The following is an 18,451-nucleotide window of genomic DNA, read 5'->3' as shown; positions in this document are numbered from 1 at the left end:
AGTTTGACTTTCCCACAGGAAAGTTTTGTTGGCTTAGGAACCAGATCTTCTTCTGAAAGACTTGCCTAACCGTAGAGAATGTCTTTGCCTCTCACAATGGGGCCCTTCTAGTGTCTATGGACCCTGGGAACCTACACCCAGGGCCCAGCTCACCACAAAGCAAGCCTGGCCTTTATCGGGGAAAAAGGATAAAAATTCATTTTACCTAGATATATCTCTCCCCAAACCACAAAACAAGCACATTGTATACTCAGGAAGGGGCCCTCTAAGAAAGATTTGTATTCAGGGTGCAGGTCCTGCTACCACCCTTCCTCTTGGAGGGATTCCAAGGACAATCTCCCACCCCAATCATGTGCTTCTGTTCCTTCCACTTCCTCCTGTAGGCTTGTGAAAGTGAGAAAGAAGTGCTGCACTCTCCAGCCTCTGTCTCCACCCTGTATCCTAGTCTCACCTTCCACCCACCTGCCCTCTTTACCTCCCTAGCCATGTTTTCCTCAGTTCCCCTCATCTGCAGGCCTCCCTTCAGCAATAAGTCAGAGATGACAAGGACGGCACAGGATCAGGGTTCAGAACTGTACTTTACAGGTTCGCTATGACTCACATTCGACTCCATGGCATCTAAACAGAACCAAAACAGGTCTTTCACAATGCAGCTGACTTGGCAACTCCGGCGTTCAGGAAGAAGCCCGAGGAGTGGCAAATGCAGTGGGCTCTCTGTTCTTTTCTTTCTGTAGTTGTAGATTGTGATATTGACACATATCCTTGATCATACTGCTACCATGGTCTCAAGCCACTTTGGGCCCCATTCTAGGACCAGGAGACTCATGTACAGAAAGGATTTCACCCTTGCAGGCTCATGGAGTCAGAGCTAAGGACAAGAGTTCCTACATCCCAACCAGAGCTGTTTCCTCTCACTTAGCAATAAGTTTCTTCGTGACTAGATAAGTGCTACTACTAGAGACCCTGCTACTCACACATTCTATAGCTCCATATGATCCTGACAGTGTCTCATTCTGAGTCCATTCACAAACCCACAGCCCTTTCCTGATGTATGTAGTTGGGAGCACAGGTCGTTCAGAGGCCTGCACAAGCCAGTTGAAAATAGAGTCTTATCACTCACCATCTGCTCTTCCCCACATCATGGACTTCCAGGCCAGTGCTCACACCAAAGCCATTCTCCTCCTTTGTGTGCTGAACCTGCTCAGAATGACCCTGGCTTCTAGCCTGGAACTTGTGGTGGTTCACATTCTGTGACCTGCCTAAGAAACTGTGAAGGTCAAGATGTGCTTTCAAAAGAACATTTTAAGTGTAGTTGGAAGCATTTAGGGAAAGCCAAAGATGTCATTAATTGATTGACATCAACTATTTATTAGGATGAGTGAGGGAAGGACAATATGGGTTGACTGGAAGATCCAATATTGTGTATCTTATAATTAATGTCATGAAACAAAATATACATGGATGATTGGTTTAAAAAAAACAAAACAAAACACCCCAATATGCTTCGTAAACTTTCATTCAAATTATGATTTCTAAGAAGTTAAGAAAAAAATAAAAGAGCTCAGAAGAGTTAGGTAGACATCTCAGGTTTGCTATATGTTTTGGGGTATCTTGATTAGTCACTTTTAACTATGGTTTGGTAAGCATGGTTTCTACCTGATTTTGTTCCCTAGCAGGTGGTAAGGACAAAGGAACATATGACTCCATGTCACATCTGTCTTGCTCTTCTTTATTCCCTCTGTGTGACTTTGGAGAAGTTACTCAACTTTTTTGTGCCTTCATTTCCTTAGCTCTAAGTTGAGGAATAATAATAAACACACTTACTTTATAGGCATACTGTAAGGATCATATAATGTGTAAATAAACTAAGTTATAGCAATACCTAAAACACAGGAAAGCTCCAAGCATGTTACGTTACTGTCATTTTTATCACTGTTTTTACTCATTACACTCTATTTCTCCTGAATTGTTTCCCACTGCATTCTGATCATTAGTGTTTTAATATACAACCTACTTTTATATAAAAGGATAACTTGAAAACTGAACCAAGGATACTTGAAACCAGAATGTCGCCAACTTCAGAATAAAATTGTCTGAGGCTGTCCATAAGATTCAGACTATAATAAAGAAAGAATTTCCTTTGCCTTCAGAACCAAGAGAAGGAGATTAGATACAAAATCATTTCTAAGTTACAGATGTGAAATTTCCAAGTAGCATAATGGAAAATTTGGTGGTATTTGTCTTTTAATTCCTTCTCTTGAACTCCCAACCTCCACTGTCCACACCATTCTAACCCTGGATTGGAGAGAGGAAAACAAGAATGATAATGCCCTCTGCCCTAGCTCTTAAAGCCCACAAACATACTGGCCCTCCACTGTGTACTCTCTTTTGTGTCCTAAAAGTTTTCCTCTGAAAAAAAAAGTGAGTGATCTCTGTATATCAGAGCATAAAGGCCGTCTGGGGCATCTCTTCAGAAACCAATCCTTTTAGTAAATCATGCGTAATCTAGGCAGGGGACAGAGGCATCCTTTCAGAAATGATGAGAATATGACTGTATGTCATATATACCTTGCCTGAGGGATTCCTACTGCTGATGGTCAGCTGCTTCTCACCTCTGCTGTGAAGGTAGGATTAAGAACATACAATGTACATCCAGCCTTTCTGCACCTGGTTTTGCTTCAATCTCTGCTGTTCCAGGTTGACCATTCAGCAGTCAGTGCACCAAGTACCTCAGAGTTCTGATGATGCCTCTGTGATGAGCCTGAGAGAGAGCATGTGTGGGTGAAAAGAATTTATGGGTCTCTTTTCTGAACCCCTGGAGGAACTGAGGGATATGGACCTTGGGACCCTGGTGAGACTGAGGACCTCAGAGTCTCAGCTGTGAACTGCTAATGAGGGATTAGCAGAGCCACAGTTTTCTCCTCTGACTTTCCTAGCTGCCAGGTTAATGTGCCTAGCATACTCAAGATCTGAGAAAGGCTAGAGACTGAGCAGGAAGGATTCATGGGATGCCAGACGCAAAGAATCACTGAAAGGGATAACAATAGACTGAGAGAGAGACGTGCTTCATTCTTTACTAATGACAGACTCATTTGGCACTCAAAAGATGGCAGCATTCTTAATGTTGCTTCTGTTACATCAGCAAAGAAATTTGATGAAAAAGATTCCAAACTTAATCATGCAGATCTGAGTTTGAATAAGACTATACTACTATGTGGCCTTGATCAAGTTTCTTTTTTCCCCTTTTTTTAATTATTATTAAATTTTATTAATTTTAATGAACATTTACAGAGATTTTGGGTTTCATTCATTCATGCATCTAAATTCCAAAATCAATCTCCATAATAATCTATGTGTTTCCTACTGCCAAAGGGGCCCTTTAGAGTAGTGAGAGAAGATCTTCACCCTGAAACCCACAGTGTCCCTTTTCAGCAGGAAGTAGCTAAGAGAATACACCATCCCCTTTTCCTTATGAATCAGGGTGAAGTCTCTCTCAGGGAGGCGTGATAGGGAATGGCAAAGGACACACTGACAAAGGAGATTAATCAGAACTGGCTTTGACAAGCACTGTGGCAATTGGACAATTAAAACAGACTTTCAAGTGGGGGGAAAAAAAGAAGAACAAAAAAAAAAAGAAGAATGAACTGGGGAGGAGGGTAGAGAAAATAGTGATCAAGTTTCTTAACGTAACTCTCTTTTCCCTTTATATGACGAAGAGTAGTAAATTTTCACACAGGTATTTGTTGTTGTTTGCTTTTGTTATGTGCTATAGAGTTGCTTGTGACTCATAGTGACCCTATGTATGATAGCCCTGAACCCTGCTTTATCCTGTGCCAATTTTATCATCTCTGACACACTTACCTCCATTACCTCAGTCACTGAATCAATCCATCTCATCGAGAGTCTTCTTCTCTTGCACTGTTCCTCCACACTTCAAAGCACGATGTCCTTCCCTCGCCAAGGACTGGTCCTTTCTTACCTAAAGTATGTCAGAGGAAGCCTCAGAATCCTTGCCTCGAAGGACCAGCCTGGTTTCACCCTCTCTAGGAGGAACCGGTTTGTTCTCCTAGAAGTCCGTGGTATTCAATACTCTTCTCCAGCACCGCAGCTCAAAGACATTAATTCTCTTTCTATCTTCCCCAGTCATTTCCCAGCTTTCTGATACATAGAAAGTACACCTTAGTCTCCAGACTGACATCATTGCTCTTACTTACTCTGGGGAGGTCTCTGACAGCAGACTTTCCCAGTGCAATTTGTCTTTTGAGTCCGGCCTGCTGGTACCAAGCGTGTTGATTGTGTAGCCAAACAAACTAAAGCTATGAACAATCTCAATCTCTATCATGATGCTGCCAAATTGGCCCAGTGATTGTTTTCTTGATTTTGAACTTCAAATGTAAGAGGTACATTTATGTCACACTAGTCAGTGTGCTCTGGATATAACTGAAATTCAGGAGAATTAACATTATACAGTTTTATAACATGGAGTCAGTCTGACTGTCTGAGACAGCTACTAGACCCATATGAAGTGACTATTGTATCTTTACACGGATATTACTAGTTTCACAACGTTTCCTCTACCTGAAAAAATATACCTCCACCCATTCAGAGGAACAGAGTGAATGTAGTAATGGTAAACATTTCACAATATGTCACCACCAGTCTATATTTGATTTAAAACCCCAGTTTAATTGAAATTTACAAAGTAAAACTTAAAAAACATTCTATCAGAATATTATGTAATAATATGCCAGGTATTATTTTAGAATAATTATATAATCCCCTTCCACATTGGGATTGTTTCTTGTGGGGTTGTGTGAGTGGATGTGCGTGAGTATGTAATTGTAAACCTAATAGGAACAGTTACTCTTAACATCCTACCCAAATCATTGTAATGCTTAAGATTTAAATGCTCTCTGTAAATGGTCTATGGATGTGGTTTATTCTTTCTGCTAAACTATGTTTCTTGAGTTCGCAGTGCATATTCTCATTCCATATCTCTACTCGTAGTTTGTGTGCATCATCATAATGTTATTAGACTAGAATTATAGTATGAAAATCTTAAGTATTTTAATACTGAAAATTTAATATAGTAGATATGGGTATAAAATCTTATAAGACAACAGGAAGTAGAATCACAGAAGACCTGAAGAATGGTTAGCTGTAAAATGTGTGAAAGAAGAATGTAGTAGATACATTGATACATTGATTCTTACTTTAGTACAATATCCTAAGGATAGGAAGAGAGTCAGAACTCTTCACACATGAGGTCTTAAAATCTCATGTGTAAAAAAAAAAAAAATTAAATCTCATGGGTAAAAATGGAAATCTACAAAGAAAAATAAAACTATAGGAGGCAAAATAAGGCAGTTTATACTTGGAAAAGTTACCTAACATTTTTTCCTTTTAATTTTTTTTTTTTTTCTCAAATAAGTGATTTAATCATAGGGAGCAAACTAAATGGAAAGCTTACAATAGAGAAGAATTTGCCTTTTGCAAACCAACAAGGGACAAAAATAAGGGCTGTTCCTCATCCTGATCCTCTCAAACAAAGAAGCCCACAATGGAATTCTGGCTCAGGGAAGGACAACCCAGCAGCTCTGTGCCCTGAGACTGCTTGCCTTCAACTCACTCCTGGCCAGCATCAGGAGACCCTCCATGCTGGTCCTTCTTTTTGTGGACTGAGACAATGTCATCAATTCAAAGCAGCAGGACTGCTGTCTTATATGTTTGTAGTTTCACAGCCAAAGGCTCCCAGACACCTAGTTCTTCCATGTCCACCAAAGTACCTATCTCACAATTCACACTCCAAGTCTCAGAGTTTCCCTGGGTGTGCCCGGCCTGAAGGGAGGTAAGTAGATGGATGGTGCTGGTCCCACAGTTCTGGATAAGGGTACGGGGATCACCTCTATGGCCTGGGAAACAGGGCCAGTATGGCCATTGTTCCACACTAGGATTTCTCTGTCAACACATGGGCCACAGCCATTTCAAAAGCCTCGCCTGCTGGCACCAGCTGAGCATCCACGAGGACACAGTGACACACTGACACAGCACCCTGAAAGTTGCGTTCTACTTCTGAAAGAATCTCTTTGCTGGCTCCTTGGAGAAGAATGGTGCAGGCCCTGAGATCTTTGCACTCAGTGATGACTTTAAAGTACTCATCTCCAATTTTCTTGATTTCCAACAGGCCTGCTCCTGTACCAACATCTTCTTCTCTCAGTTCCTCTGGTTGGCTAGCTATCTGGGTTCCACAGGCACGAACAACGTCATTATTGTCTGTTTTACAGACACTGCGAATGGCGGCAATATTAGCCCATAAGATAATGGCTAAACTAAATCTGCAATTCCCTTCTCTATGATGACCACGTCAGGTTTTAGGTGGATAATATCTTCACACAGTTGCTGGATGTACTCTTCTTCCATTTGGAGAATTCAGGTGGGAAAGGTATAAAGATCAGTGATGCACTTATTAAGTGATAGGTCACCAATTAGAGAGAGATGTAAAAAGGCAAATTTGTGAAGTTATGAATGTTAAGCTAATATCTGAATAGCAGTCTATAATAATTTGAAAATATTTATCTACAGTTTTTTCTTTTAACCCTAAAATTTAGCCAATGAGTAGGAAGTCAGCCATTATAATTTACTCAAAAAGTTATATATACAAACTAAGAGCTATATAAAAAGTCTTTAAAATTATAAAAACAACTCACTCCACTAGTGAAGATGGTCAGGAAAAGAATAAAAGACAACTGATAGGGTGTGAGAGAAGGAAAAGCAGAAAAGCTGGCAGTGCTGGAAACAGTATATTTATTATCCAGTAGACCATCATTCCACATCCTTTGCAGAAAACAAGAGAATGACCTTATCTCTGATCTGCTTTGTCTTTACTCCATAAACAATGGGATTGAGTGCAGGTGGGATAACAATGTAGAGGTTGGCAAACATGATGTGGAAAGTGAGAGAGACATTGTGTCCAAAGCGGTGAGCAAGGATGGAGAAAAAGGCAGGAGTATAAAACATGAGAATGACACAGACATGAGAACCACAAGTGCCAAGGGCCTTCTGGCGGGCATCTTTGGAAGGGAGACGAAAGACAGCACAAAGGATGAGGGTATAGGAAATGGCAATTAGAATTACATCGGAAATTACTGTCATAATAGGAACACAAAAGCCATACCAGATGTTGATGGAGATATCAGCACAAGCAAGCCTAGCAACACCTATATGCTCACAATATGTATGAGGGATGGTACGTGTCCTGCAGAAAGGCAGCCGTGTCAGCAAGAATACATCCGGCAAGATGATGCAGAAGCTTCTAAAGGAGATTCCCACAGCAATCTTGATGATAGTCTTGGGTGTCAGGATAGTGGTGTATCTCAGAGGGGAACATATGGCCACATAGCGGTCAAATGCCATAGCCATCAAGATGGCTGAATCGAGGACAAAGCTGTAGTGAAGGAAGAACATCTGGGTAAGGCATCCTGGGAAGGTGATTTCTCGGGCTTCCAGCCAAAAGATACTGAGTGTTTTAGGCACACCAGCTGTGGACAAGATGAGATCGGTCGTGGCAAGCATGGAGAGAAAGAAGAACATGGGCTCATGAAGACTGCGCTCCACGGCGATGAGGTAAAGAAGGAGGCAGTTTCCTATGACACCTACAATGTAGACACAACAGAAGGGAATGCCGATCCACACGTGGAACTTCTCCAAGCCTGGAATGCCCACCAGAATGAAGGGCCCTGGGTTGTAGCTGCTCAGGTTGAAAGTGACCATTGCAAACTGGGATAGTCCAGTTCTGAAGAAAGAAGGTTATAGAGGACAGTTAGAATCATATGAATTATTTTCACTTTGTATAAGTCATTATAACTGATTCCCAAAATAAAGTTATCATTAATTTACCATTGAAAACAAAAGACATTTGAGAGTAAAAAAAGATTTATATTAACAATGTTGCTAGAAAGTACCCGTAAACCAGAACTGTTTTGTAAAATAGTCAATGTTGTTGTTGTTGTTGTTATGAGGCATCAAGTCGCTTGCGACTCATAGCGACCCTATGTACAACAGCCCTAAACTCCGCTCTCTCCTGTGCCAATCACTCTGTCTCTGACACTCCCATCCCAATTATCCTAGTCACTGAATCAATCCACCTCATAGAGGGCCTTCCTCTCCTGCGCCGTCCCTCCACCCTCCCAAGCATGATGTCCCTCTCCAAGGACCGGTCTCTCCTCACAACATGTCCAAAGTAAGTTAGACGGAGCCTCAGAATCCTTGCCTCCAAGGAGCCACCTGGTTTAACCCTCTCCAGGACAAATCTGTTTGTTTTCCTAGCAGTCCATGGTATTCTCAATACTCTTCTCCAGCACCACAGCTCAAAGGCATCAATTCTCCTTCTATCCTCCTTGGTCATTGTCCAACTCTCTGATGCATAACAAGTGATTGCGAAGACTATGGCTTGTATCAGATGGACCTTCGTCTCCTGAGAGACACCATTGCTCTTCAGTACTTTGGAGAGGTCCCTCTGCAGCAGGCGCTTCAGGTCCTCTTCAGTTTCAGCAAGCAGGGTTGTGTCATCCACATAACACAGATTGTTGATAAATCATCCACCAATCTTGACCCCACATTTCTCCTCATAGAGCCCAGCCTCCCGGATAATCTGTTCTGCATATGGGTTGAAAAGGTATGGAGATAGGACCTATATGCAGAACAGAAAATAGTCAATAGGGACTCTAAATAATTGTAAATTAGAAATTGTAAATAGGGAATCTAATTTTGTCAAGTATATATAGGCTGCACAATTTTTCCTGGAGTCTTCTACACTGCCTTAAATACCTTTTTCATTATACACTATTGCTAAATATGAATTGTAAAATGTAGGTGTCTAAATATGAGAAAATGGCACATAGGACCCAGGACCTTGCCAGAGGGAGTAAGAATGGCACAGCCCGTCACTGCCCCAGAACAGAAAGCAGACAAAGATCCAGTAGCCCAAGACTATGGTGCCTCTACAGCCATGACAGCAGCAGCAAGAGGTTTTTTATGTGTTGCTAACTCACAGACTCGCAGTTATGGTACCCACAATGAGGTTTATTAGGGAAGGAAATTGGAGAGTGGGGGAGGCGAAGAGTACCAATGCAAATCGAAGTTTTATCCTGACAGTCCCAAGACACAATTCCTCAATTAGTCCAGTCTCCCTCCAGTTTCAGTTTTCAGCAGTCTAATCCAAATCATCAAGCAAGATTTGCCTCAAAGTAGTTATAAGTCAGCTTCTCCTTCAAAGATCAGCAAGAACAGCAAAACCTTTAACTATGGCCAGTATAAATGCAAGAAGCCTCAGGTAACACCTTGCCACAGTTTCTCCACAGCAATGCCAGACTCCCCACCATTCACCAGGGTCTCATGAGCATGGTCTCGCTCAAGGCTTGCTGCCGCAAATCTTGGTCATTTCAACTTTTGCCAGTGTGGGAAGCACTGTTCCGCATAGTCTAGTCCCACAGCTGCTAATGATTTGCAAGACCATGTGTCTGTAGTTAAGGTAGATGGAGACCAGAGGGGGCTAAATTAACGGCTTAGAAAAGACAGCTTTTAGGCTAACACCACAGCAGGACACACTTTTGAGTTAGTAGACTAGAGTCTATGTGTTTAGCATTTGTAAGATTTTCTTTGTCATTATGCAATATCCCTCTCTGTCTCAAGTGTTAAGTCTAGCACACAAGATTTCACTTCCTTCCAGTTTAACTGTGACTATTTCTCTTGGATTTTTTGAGCAATTCCAGGTAACTGTATTGTCAGTCAAAAACTTAATTCCATGAAATAGCCTCTAGCTGTGTTTATACAGTATTATAGGGGTCATTTATAACTCAAATTGGAAACAGCAAATGTATTTGAAACTGAAACACTTAGGTCCTTGCACCTCTAAAGAAATAGTCTCTAGCACCTGGATCATAAATTTATTATGCTAATAAAGATCTCTAATGGCTTAAAGGTAAGGAATCACACTGCCAACCCAATGGTATGACGTTCAAATCCACCAGCTGATCCATGGGAGAAAGATGAACAATCTTCTCATGAATGATTTACAGCTTTTGCAAACCTCCTGGAGGGTGAGCCATGAGTCATATACATCTCAGCAGCACACAACAACAACAATATCCTAATACTTTTTTTACTAACATAATTAATCAAGATTTGTCTACCTTTAGTGTTTTGTTTCTTTATGAACATATATTCTCTTAGATAGTAGTATAGACTTCAAGACACAGACTCTTCCAAATGCAAACACTCTTAAATTTTATAATCTTAGACATGCCATATTGACACATTCTCTCATGCACTAAATCCATATAATCTTACACATATATGAAGCAATCTTCTCCTCCCTTTATCATGTTCATGCATGCACACATAGAGTGACTAGTGTGTGTTTAGAGGGCAGAGACTATCAGGAGGATTGTTGTTGTTGTTGTTACTATGTGCCATACAGTCACTTACATAGCAATCAGATAATTTACTGCCACATGCTTTGTAAATCAGTAAAATAACTAGTCTGTCCTTTAAATGTTAGGTCCTATGTTAGCTTTCTTCTCCAATATGAAATACATCAATACTGCACAGATAGCCAGTGAGGCCAAGGATTCCCAGTATCATCACTAAGTTTAGATATGTGATGGTCTTATACCTGGATTCTTATCATGAAAAGGCCGGAAACCATGGCCAGCCTACCCACTCTCTTATATTGTTATTTTCATTCTCAGTTTTAAGTCCAAATCATAGCACCTTGCATCCCACAGACCAAGGTTGAATTTCTCTTCCCTTCTGTATACGACAAAAGAGAAACCATTTGTTTCCCTAAGATTTTCTTTATCTATGATCTCAGAACACTTAATTGTGCTCATATATTTCATTGGCTATAAAAAGGTATTTGATTGGTGGATCACAATAAATTGTGGCTAACTTTGGGAAGAATGGGAATCCCAGAACACTTGACTGTGCTTATGCAAAACCTATACTTGGACAAAATAGCAGTCATCAGAACAGAACAAGAAAACACTGCATGGTACAAAATCAGGAAAAGTGTGCCTCAGCAATGCCTCCTATTTCCATACCTTTTTAATCTATATGTGTAACAGATCACTTGGGAGTCTGGACTTTTTGAAGAGTAATGTGGCATCAGGATTTGAGCAAGACTCATCAATAACCTGTATTATGTAGATGGCACACCATGTTTGCTAAAACTGAGGAGGGCTTGAAGCATCTACTATAGGTCAAGGACTACAGTCTGAAATATGGAATGAGGCTCAACATTAAGAAGACAAAGATTCTTACCACTGGGCCAATTGCAGCCCCACGAGAGATGGAGGAGAAATTGAGATTGCTAACAATTTCTGCTTGTTCAATTCCACAAACAAGTCTTGAAAGCAGCACTCAGGAAATCAAAACACAAATTGCATTAGGAAAGTCTGCTGTCAGGAATGTGTCCAGAGTATAGAAGAGCAATGATGTCAGTCTAGAGACTAAGGTGCCCCTAACACAGGCTGTGGTCATTGCAATTACTTGCTAAGCATCAGAGAGCTGGACAATGAACAAGCATGACAGAAGAAAAATCAATGCCTTTGAGTTCTGGTGCTGGAAAAGAATATTGAACATACCATAGACTGCCAAGAGAACTAAAATGTCTGTCCTAAAGTGGAAAAAGCCAAGCTTCTCCTAGGAGGCAGAGATTTCGAAGCTCTGTCGCACATCTTTTGTGCATATTGCAAGAGGGACCAGTCCTTGGAAAGGACATCATGCTTGGAATTGTGGAGGGACAGTACAGAAAAGAAGACCCTGGATGAGATGGATTGACACAGTAGCTGAGGTAATGAGGGTAAGGTGTGTCAGAGGCAGTGAGAATGGAACAGGATAGAATAGAGTTTACAGCTATTGTGTGTAGGCTTGCTATGAGTCAGAATCAATTTGATGGCACATAATGACAACACCATCTATACACATACGCACAGAGATGTCTATAGTGGTGGCGTTGGTGGTGTTGTGTGCCATTGAGTCACCTGTGATTCATAGAGACCTTATGCACAATCGATCTGAATGCTGATATCTTTGATATCATTAACAGTCAGATTACACAGAGAAGAAAATAGCAAAAGAAGAAACAGAAAGATACTAAAACTAACAAGGGTGCCCATGATATTACATACATATTCCTACACTTAATTCTGCATCTTGTTTTAGGCTTATAAATTTTTATCACAAATCTGACACAGAAATTGCTTAGAAAACACTATCTGTGACTATATTTAACTCACTTGTGTATTTATATTTCTGTGTTAGTCTTTTACAGCTAATTCTGTGAAGTATGTAACCAATTATCAAAGATCATGCCTCACTTGATAAATTGGAGTATCTGAGTAGAGAGGAACCAGTTCATAGTCCCTAAAAGTCCTGGACTCTACAATTACTTCTTATTTAGCTCCAAATCCCTTCAAGCAGCCAATACTTACCTAATTTTGAGAACAGATTCAAAAGGAAAGAAGAAAGACTGTCCTGACAGACTCACAGCAAATATCTAAAAGAGGCAGGCATGCCAACCAGATGAATGATTACAGGAGGAAGAAAGGGTCTGGTAGATTGGCTCTCCCTCCTTCCCTTTATTTTCTCCAGCTGTTGTTCAGTGTGGAATGCCAGTGGATAGAGCCTTGAGGGGCCTTTACAGGACTCTCCTAACCCTCTAGGGAAGAAGATGAAATTACTTCTGTTAACTCTACCTATGCCTGTGAGTGATCACTGCTACAGTATGCACTTCTGCTTTTGCTTGTTTGCTGATGTACTTGTGGCTATATTAATACACAGTTTGCAGTTTATGTGTGTCTACTGTAGCAACTAGGTTCCGTCTCATCAGATAAAATGTTTGGAAAACTTACTTAGCCTCTATAAAACAGGTGAAATTTTACTACTTCTTTTTCATGGTTTTCCTAATAAATTAAGCAAAATATTGTGGAAAAAACTTAACACAGTGGCTAACACAGTATAGACTAAATTTTTCTTTTCCTATATATGTAGCCCTCACTCACTCAAAACTCATTACAGTCAAGTCAGAACCGACTCATTGCTGACCATCTAGCAGGTTTTCAGGACTGTACAAGAACCTTCCACCTTTCCAAGCAGAGTGTCCTTTTCCAAGAAATGTTGCTATTGTCATATACCTTTGTATCAGGACCAACCCATAGCTGACCCTCCTATGAGTTTTCAGAGGCTTAAATCACGCAGAGCAGTTGGCAGATATTTACCTTTGTGTTGATAACACAATAACCCCACCTGAAAGTATGACCAAAATATGTGAGAGGAAACTTCATCACTGCCTCTAAAGAACACTCCGCACTTTCTCCAAAAGAAGTCTGTTTTATCAGTGGGTCATGGGATATACAGTACTCTTCTCCAACACCATAACTCAAAGGCATTGACTCTTCTTCTGTAATCCTTACTCGTTGTGCAGCTTTCAGATACATATCAAGTGATTCAGAAGACTATGGCTTGAACCTGGCACACCTCAGTCTTTAAATTAACACCATTGCTCCTCTGTACTTTGGTGAGGTCCTTGACAACAAATTTTCCCTATACAATACAGCTGATCTCCTGACTGCTTGTTGTAAGGATGCTAATAATAAAACCAAGTGAGATGAAACTGTGAACAATTAAAATCTTTTCTTCATCTAGCATGCTACTAAATATCATACTGGCCCAGTGGTGAGGATTTTTGCTTTTTTTGATGTTGAGATGTAATTCATATTGAAGTTGTAGTCTTTGATCTTCTACAGCAAACATTTCAAGTCTATCTCATTTTCAACAACCAAGGTGTGACATCTGCATAATGCAGGTTCTTGATGAGTTTGCCTCCAATCCTAGTGCCATATTATTTTTCATAAAGTCCAGCTTCCTGAATTATTTGCTCAGCATAAGTATTAAATAGGTATGGAGAAAGGATATAGCCCTGATGCACACTTCTTTTGTTTTTAAATCATGCAGTATGCCCTTACTCTATTTGGACAAAAGCTTCTTGCTCTAGGTATTGGTTTTATGAGAATAATTAAGTGTTCTGCGATTCTCAATCTTTTTTTATATGTAAAATGTTCTTGTATACTAATTTACTTACAAATTTAAAAAATATTGTCTTTACATTGGCTCTTTCCCATTTCATTAACCCATCCTTCCCTCCAGCCATCAAACTATGAGACTCTATAATTACAGACATCACCACCACCACCCCTGGTCATCCTCACCCCTCTGTTCCCACCCTCCTCCCCTTAGATCTTCATATATGTTCTACTAATTATCCAATTTTCTTAGAGTTAGTCATACCTTGTTTTGATCTATTTTTAACAGAGGAATTCCTGAATTCTTATATACAGTACTCTTAAAAAAAAGTCAAACTCATTGTCATCCACTCAGAACCAAGCTGTAGCTGACCCTTACTGGGTTTCAGAAGCTATAAATCTACTGGGAGAAGAATGTCCATCTTTCTCTGAGCCAAATGTGGTTTCAAACTATGTGCCTTTTGGTTGGCAGTGCAAGTCCTTAAGCACTAAACCACCAGAACTCTCTGTAGTAACCTCATAAATAATTATTTTATGTATCTATTCCTATCTTGCTCAACATGTCTCCCATATTCCAGGCAGAGGGTTGTTTCTTAAGTGCGCATTTCATTGTGTCATTCCCATGTGAAGATCTTGAAGTCTTGGCTGTTCCCACACCTTTTTTTTTTCATCTATACCATACATATGTGGTTTACACATTCTCATTGTTTGAGAATCAATCAAAATTGAAGTCTTTATAGATTTATCATTTAAAAAATTGTTTTTATGGGACTATTGTTAGATATAACTGATGATACTGGTCAAGAGGCTGTAAACTTTCAGGAAATTCTTAGGGCCTAGATTTCAGTTTATACATAATAGACTTTTATCCCACACTAAAGCTTAGTTAAGTGTTTGAGCACCTTCAACTCACAGTCAACCCATGTGCAACAGAACTAAATCCAGCCCCATTCTCACATTCTCTCCTGCGTTTTTCCTTTTGTTGCAGTCACTGTATCAATTCATCTCATTGAGCATCTTCTTCTCTTTAATGGATTGTCTACTTTTTCCAAGTATGATACCTATTCTAAAGACTCACAATGAGATACCATCTCACCCCAGTGGCAGAGCAAAGTTTAACAGGACAGCAAGTAATAAATGATGGAGAGGATGTGGAGAGATAGGAACTAGTCTACACTGTTAGTGGGATTGTAAAATGCTTCAATTATTCTGGAAGGCAGTTTGGGTTTTCCTCAAAAAGCTGAACATAGAAATTCCATATGACCCACCTATTCCACTGCTTAGAATACACCCTGAGAAAATGAGAACTGAGGCACAGAGACTTGAACACCAATGTTCATAGCAGTGTTATTCACCATCCCAAGAACATGGAAACAGTCCAAATGTCCAATCATAACTGAATGGATTGGGAAATTATGGTACATTCACACAAGGGAATATGATGTATCATGTAGGAGCAGTGATTTAGAAAATTATGCTCTGACTTGGGAGTGACTGGAGAGCGTAATGTATCTCAGTCCCGTAAAGACAAATATTGTAGAAATAGATAACTAGCAAACCGTGTATGAGAATCTAAAGGAGGGAAGGTGGGAGTAGAAGGGTGAGGATGGGGCTTGTAACAAGAGGGTCATACAATTTGATGGGTGGAGAGAAGGGTGGGTTGAAGAAAATGGGAACGATCCAGTGTGAAAGTCAATGTATAAAATTTTCTAAGTAAACCAGTATAAAATAAAATTTTGTATTTAGGAAAAAAAAAGGCTGATCCCTCCTGATAATATACTCATGGTATGAGTTAATCTCATCATTATCTCTCCAAAAGAGCATTCAAGTTTATTCTGTTCCCATGAGTTTAGCAAATGCTAATCTCTTTCTTATTTTTACAAATACATTCAAATGTATTTTTTAAAAGAATTCAGCATGAGATATGCTAATTTTTGTTTTGTCTTTATCACATTCATAGAAATATTTTCTTCTGGTTGGGCATAGTGTAAAACTAATTTCATTTTCAAATGGATATAAATTTTACAACTAATTTTCTAAAATTAATTTTAATTAATTATTAGTCAAGTACTTGTAAGTATTTTGCTTGATATACAAATTGATTTTTAATGCCCTTACTTTAATATAAAGAGCATGTGAACTTAAGTCATAGAAATTTTCAATTGTTATTATTAAAGTGTTATTTCCTTTATGAATAAAGCTGTCTTTCTTTATGCAATGGTCATGTAGAAAAAAATTCATTTTAGGTAATTTCTCATGTGAGCATGCTGTCCTAGATGTTCTCACCACGTTGTGCCAAGAAATCTGGAGGACAATCACTTGGCCAACTGACTGGAAGAGAACTATGCTTGCTCCCATTCCAAAGAAAGGTGACTCAAAAGAGTGTGGGGAATTTTCAAACAATATCATTGATTTCACATGCAAGCAAGATTTTGCTGAAGATTATCCAAAAATGACAGGAACAGCACATCAAAAGAGAACTGCCAGAAGTCCAGGCAGTATTTAGAAGGAACCCTGGTGCTAGCAATATTGTAGCTAATATTAGATGGACCTTGGCTGAAAGCAAGTAGTACCAGAGAAACATCTATGTGTGTTTAATTGATTATGCAAAGGCATTTGACTGTGTGGATCACAACAAACTGTGACTGACTCTGAGAAGAATGGGAATCCCAGAATAGTTGATTATGCTAATGCAAAACCTATACGCAGACCAGGAGGCAGTTGTCAGAAGAGCAAGTAAACACTGCATGGTTCAAAATTGGGAAGGGTTTATGCCAGGGATGTGTCCTATCTCTATACTTTTTCAACCTATATGCAGAGCAGATTATCCAGGTGGCTGAGCTCTATGAGGAAAAGTGTGGCATCAGGACTGGTGGAAGATTCATCAACAATCTGCATTATGCAGATGACACAATCCTGCTTGCTACAGAAGGTCAATGACTGGAGCCTTCAATATGGATTGAGGCTCAACATCAAGAAAAGAAAGACTGTCACCACTGGGTCAATTGGCAATATCAAGATGGATAGTGAAGAGATTGAGATTGTTTACAGCTTTAATTTGCTTGGTTCTTCAGTCAACACTCTTGGCACCAGCAGCCAGGAAATTAAAAGATGCATTGCAATGAGAATGTCTACTGTTAGGACCTCTCCAAAGTTCTGAAGAGCAATGGTGTCACTCTGGAAACTAAGGTGCACCTGATACAGGCCATGGTCCATGCTATACATCAGAGAGCTAGACAATGCCTAGGGAGGATAGAAGGAGAATTGATGCCTTTGAGCTGTCGTGCTGGAGAAGAGTATTTAATGTACTATGTATGGACTGCTAAGAAAACAAACGGATTCATCCTGGAGAGGGTTAAACCAGGCTACTCCTTGGACTCAAGGATACTGAAGCTTCGCGTGACATGCTCTGGACATGTTGCAAGGAGGGACCAGTCTTTGGAGAGGGACTTAATGCTTGGGAGGGTAGAGGGACAGCGCATGAGAGGAAGACCCTCTACAAGGTGGACTGATGCAGTGACTGAGTTAATTGGGGTAGGTGTATCAGAGACAGTGAGATTGGCACAGGACAGAGCGGGGTTTAGGGTGTTTGTATATAGGGTCACTACGAGTAGCAAGCAACTCAATGGCACATAATAACAACAACAACAATCACAAGCAACTCAATGGCACATAACAACAACAACAACAATCACAAGCAACTCAATGGCACATAATAACAACAACAACAATCACAAGCAACTCAATGGCACATAACAACAACAACAACAATCAGGTACATATAAATGCTTATAAAGAATACAGAGAACAGTGTTACTGTTTCTCAACTCATATAATAGTTTCAGTAAACCAGTTAATGTTTTCTATCATCCTAAAACAGGAAAATGTCCTGGTATCCCTGCTCTCTTAACTTAAAATTCACATCTCAAAATTATGACCTGTGTCCTTTACTGTCCATACCATATCATGATGGATTATTAATAGATATGAAATTGCAATTCTCATTACTAAATTAATACCATATGTATAGCAATGAGTTTACATTGGTACTTATTTGTTTTAGATTATATTTTTCTGAGCCCTAATTAGTTTTTCTCATTAATAAGGTTGAAAATCCTCTATGCTTATTTTAATACTTAATATAAGTTCATTTTTGCTCCTTTCTCAGTGTTTCCAACACTAGATTATTAGTTTATGATACTGTGGTGGTTTACATGCTACTATGATGCAAGAAGCTATATCATCAGTATTCCAAATACCAACAGGGTCACTCAATGGATAGATTTCAGCAGAGCTTCCAGAATAAGAGAGACTAGGAATAAGGTTCTAATTATTGGTTGTTATTGTCTTGGGCAGGTACTAACTATCAA

At 39.7% G+C, this 18,451-nt stretch overlaps 1 protein-coding gene and 1 pseudogene across 1 annotated transcript; both read right to left on the bottom strand.

Moving 5' to 3' along the window:
* Nucleotides 1-5,625: 5,625 nt before the first annotated feature.
* LOC102846492 lies at nt 5,626-6,423 on the bottom strand (annotated as a pseudogene).
* Nucleotides 6,424-6,813: 390 nt separating this feature from the next.
* LOC102846086 (olfactory receptor 52H1-like) lies at nt 6,814-7,770 on the bottom strand. Its single transcript, XM_006885487.1, has one exon. The coding sequence runs from the start codon at nt 7,768-7,770 to the stop codon at nt 6,823-6,825; it is 948 nt and encodes a 315-aa protein (XP_006885549.1). The 3' UTR covers nt 6,814-6,822.
* Between the last annotated feature and the right edge of the window lie 10,681 nt (nt 7,771-18,451).

Source organism: Elephantulus edwardii, unplaced genomic scaffold, assembly GCF_000299155.1.
Source record: "Elephantulus edwardii isolate Elephantulus edwardi_28Jun2011 unplaced genomic scaffold, EleEdw1.0 scaffold00044, whole genome shotgun sequence".
In the NCBI taxonomy this organism is placed as follows: domain Eukaryota; kingdom Metazoa; phylum Chordata; class Mammalia; order Macroscelidea; family Macroscelididae; genus Elephantulus; species Elephantulus edwardii.
This window is presented reverse-complemented; position numbering and strand designations above follow the sequence as displayed.

Bases quoted from the DNA above. Each gene is read 5' to 3' on its own strand.
- LOC102846086 (XM_006885487.1), bottom strand. From the start codon at position 7,770: ATGGTCACTTTCAACCTGAGCAGCTACAACCCAGGGCCCTTCATTCTG.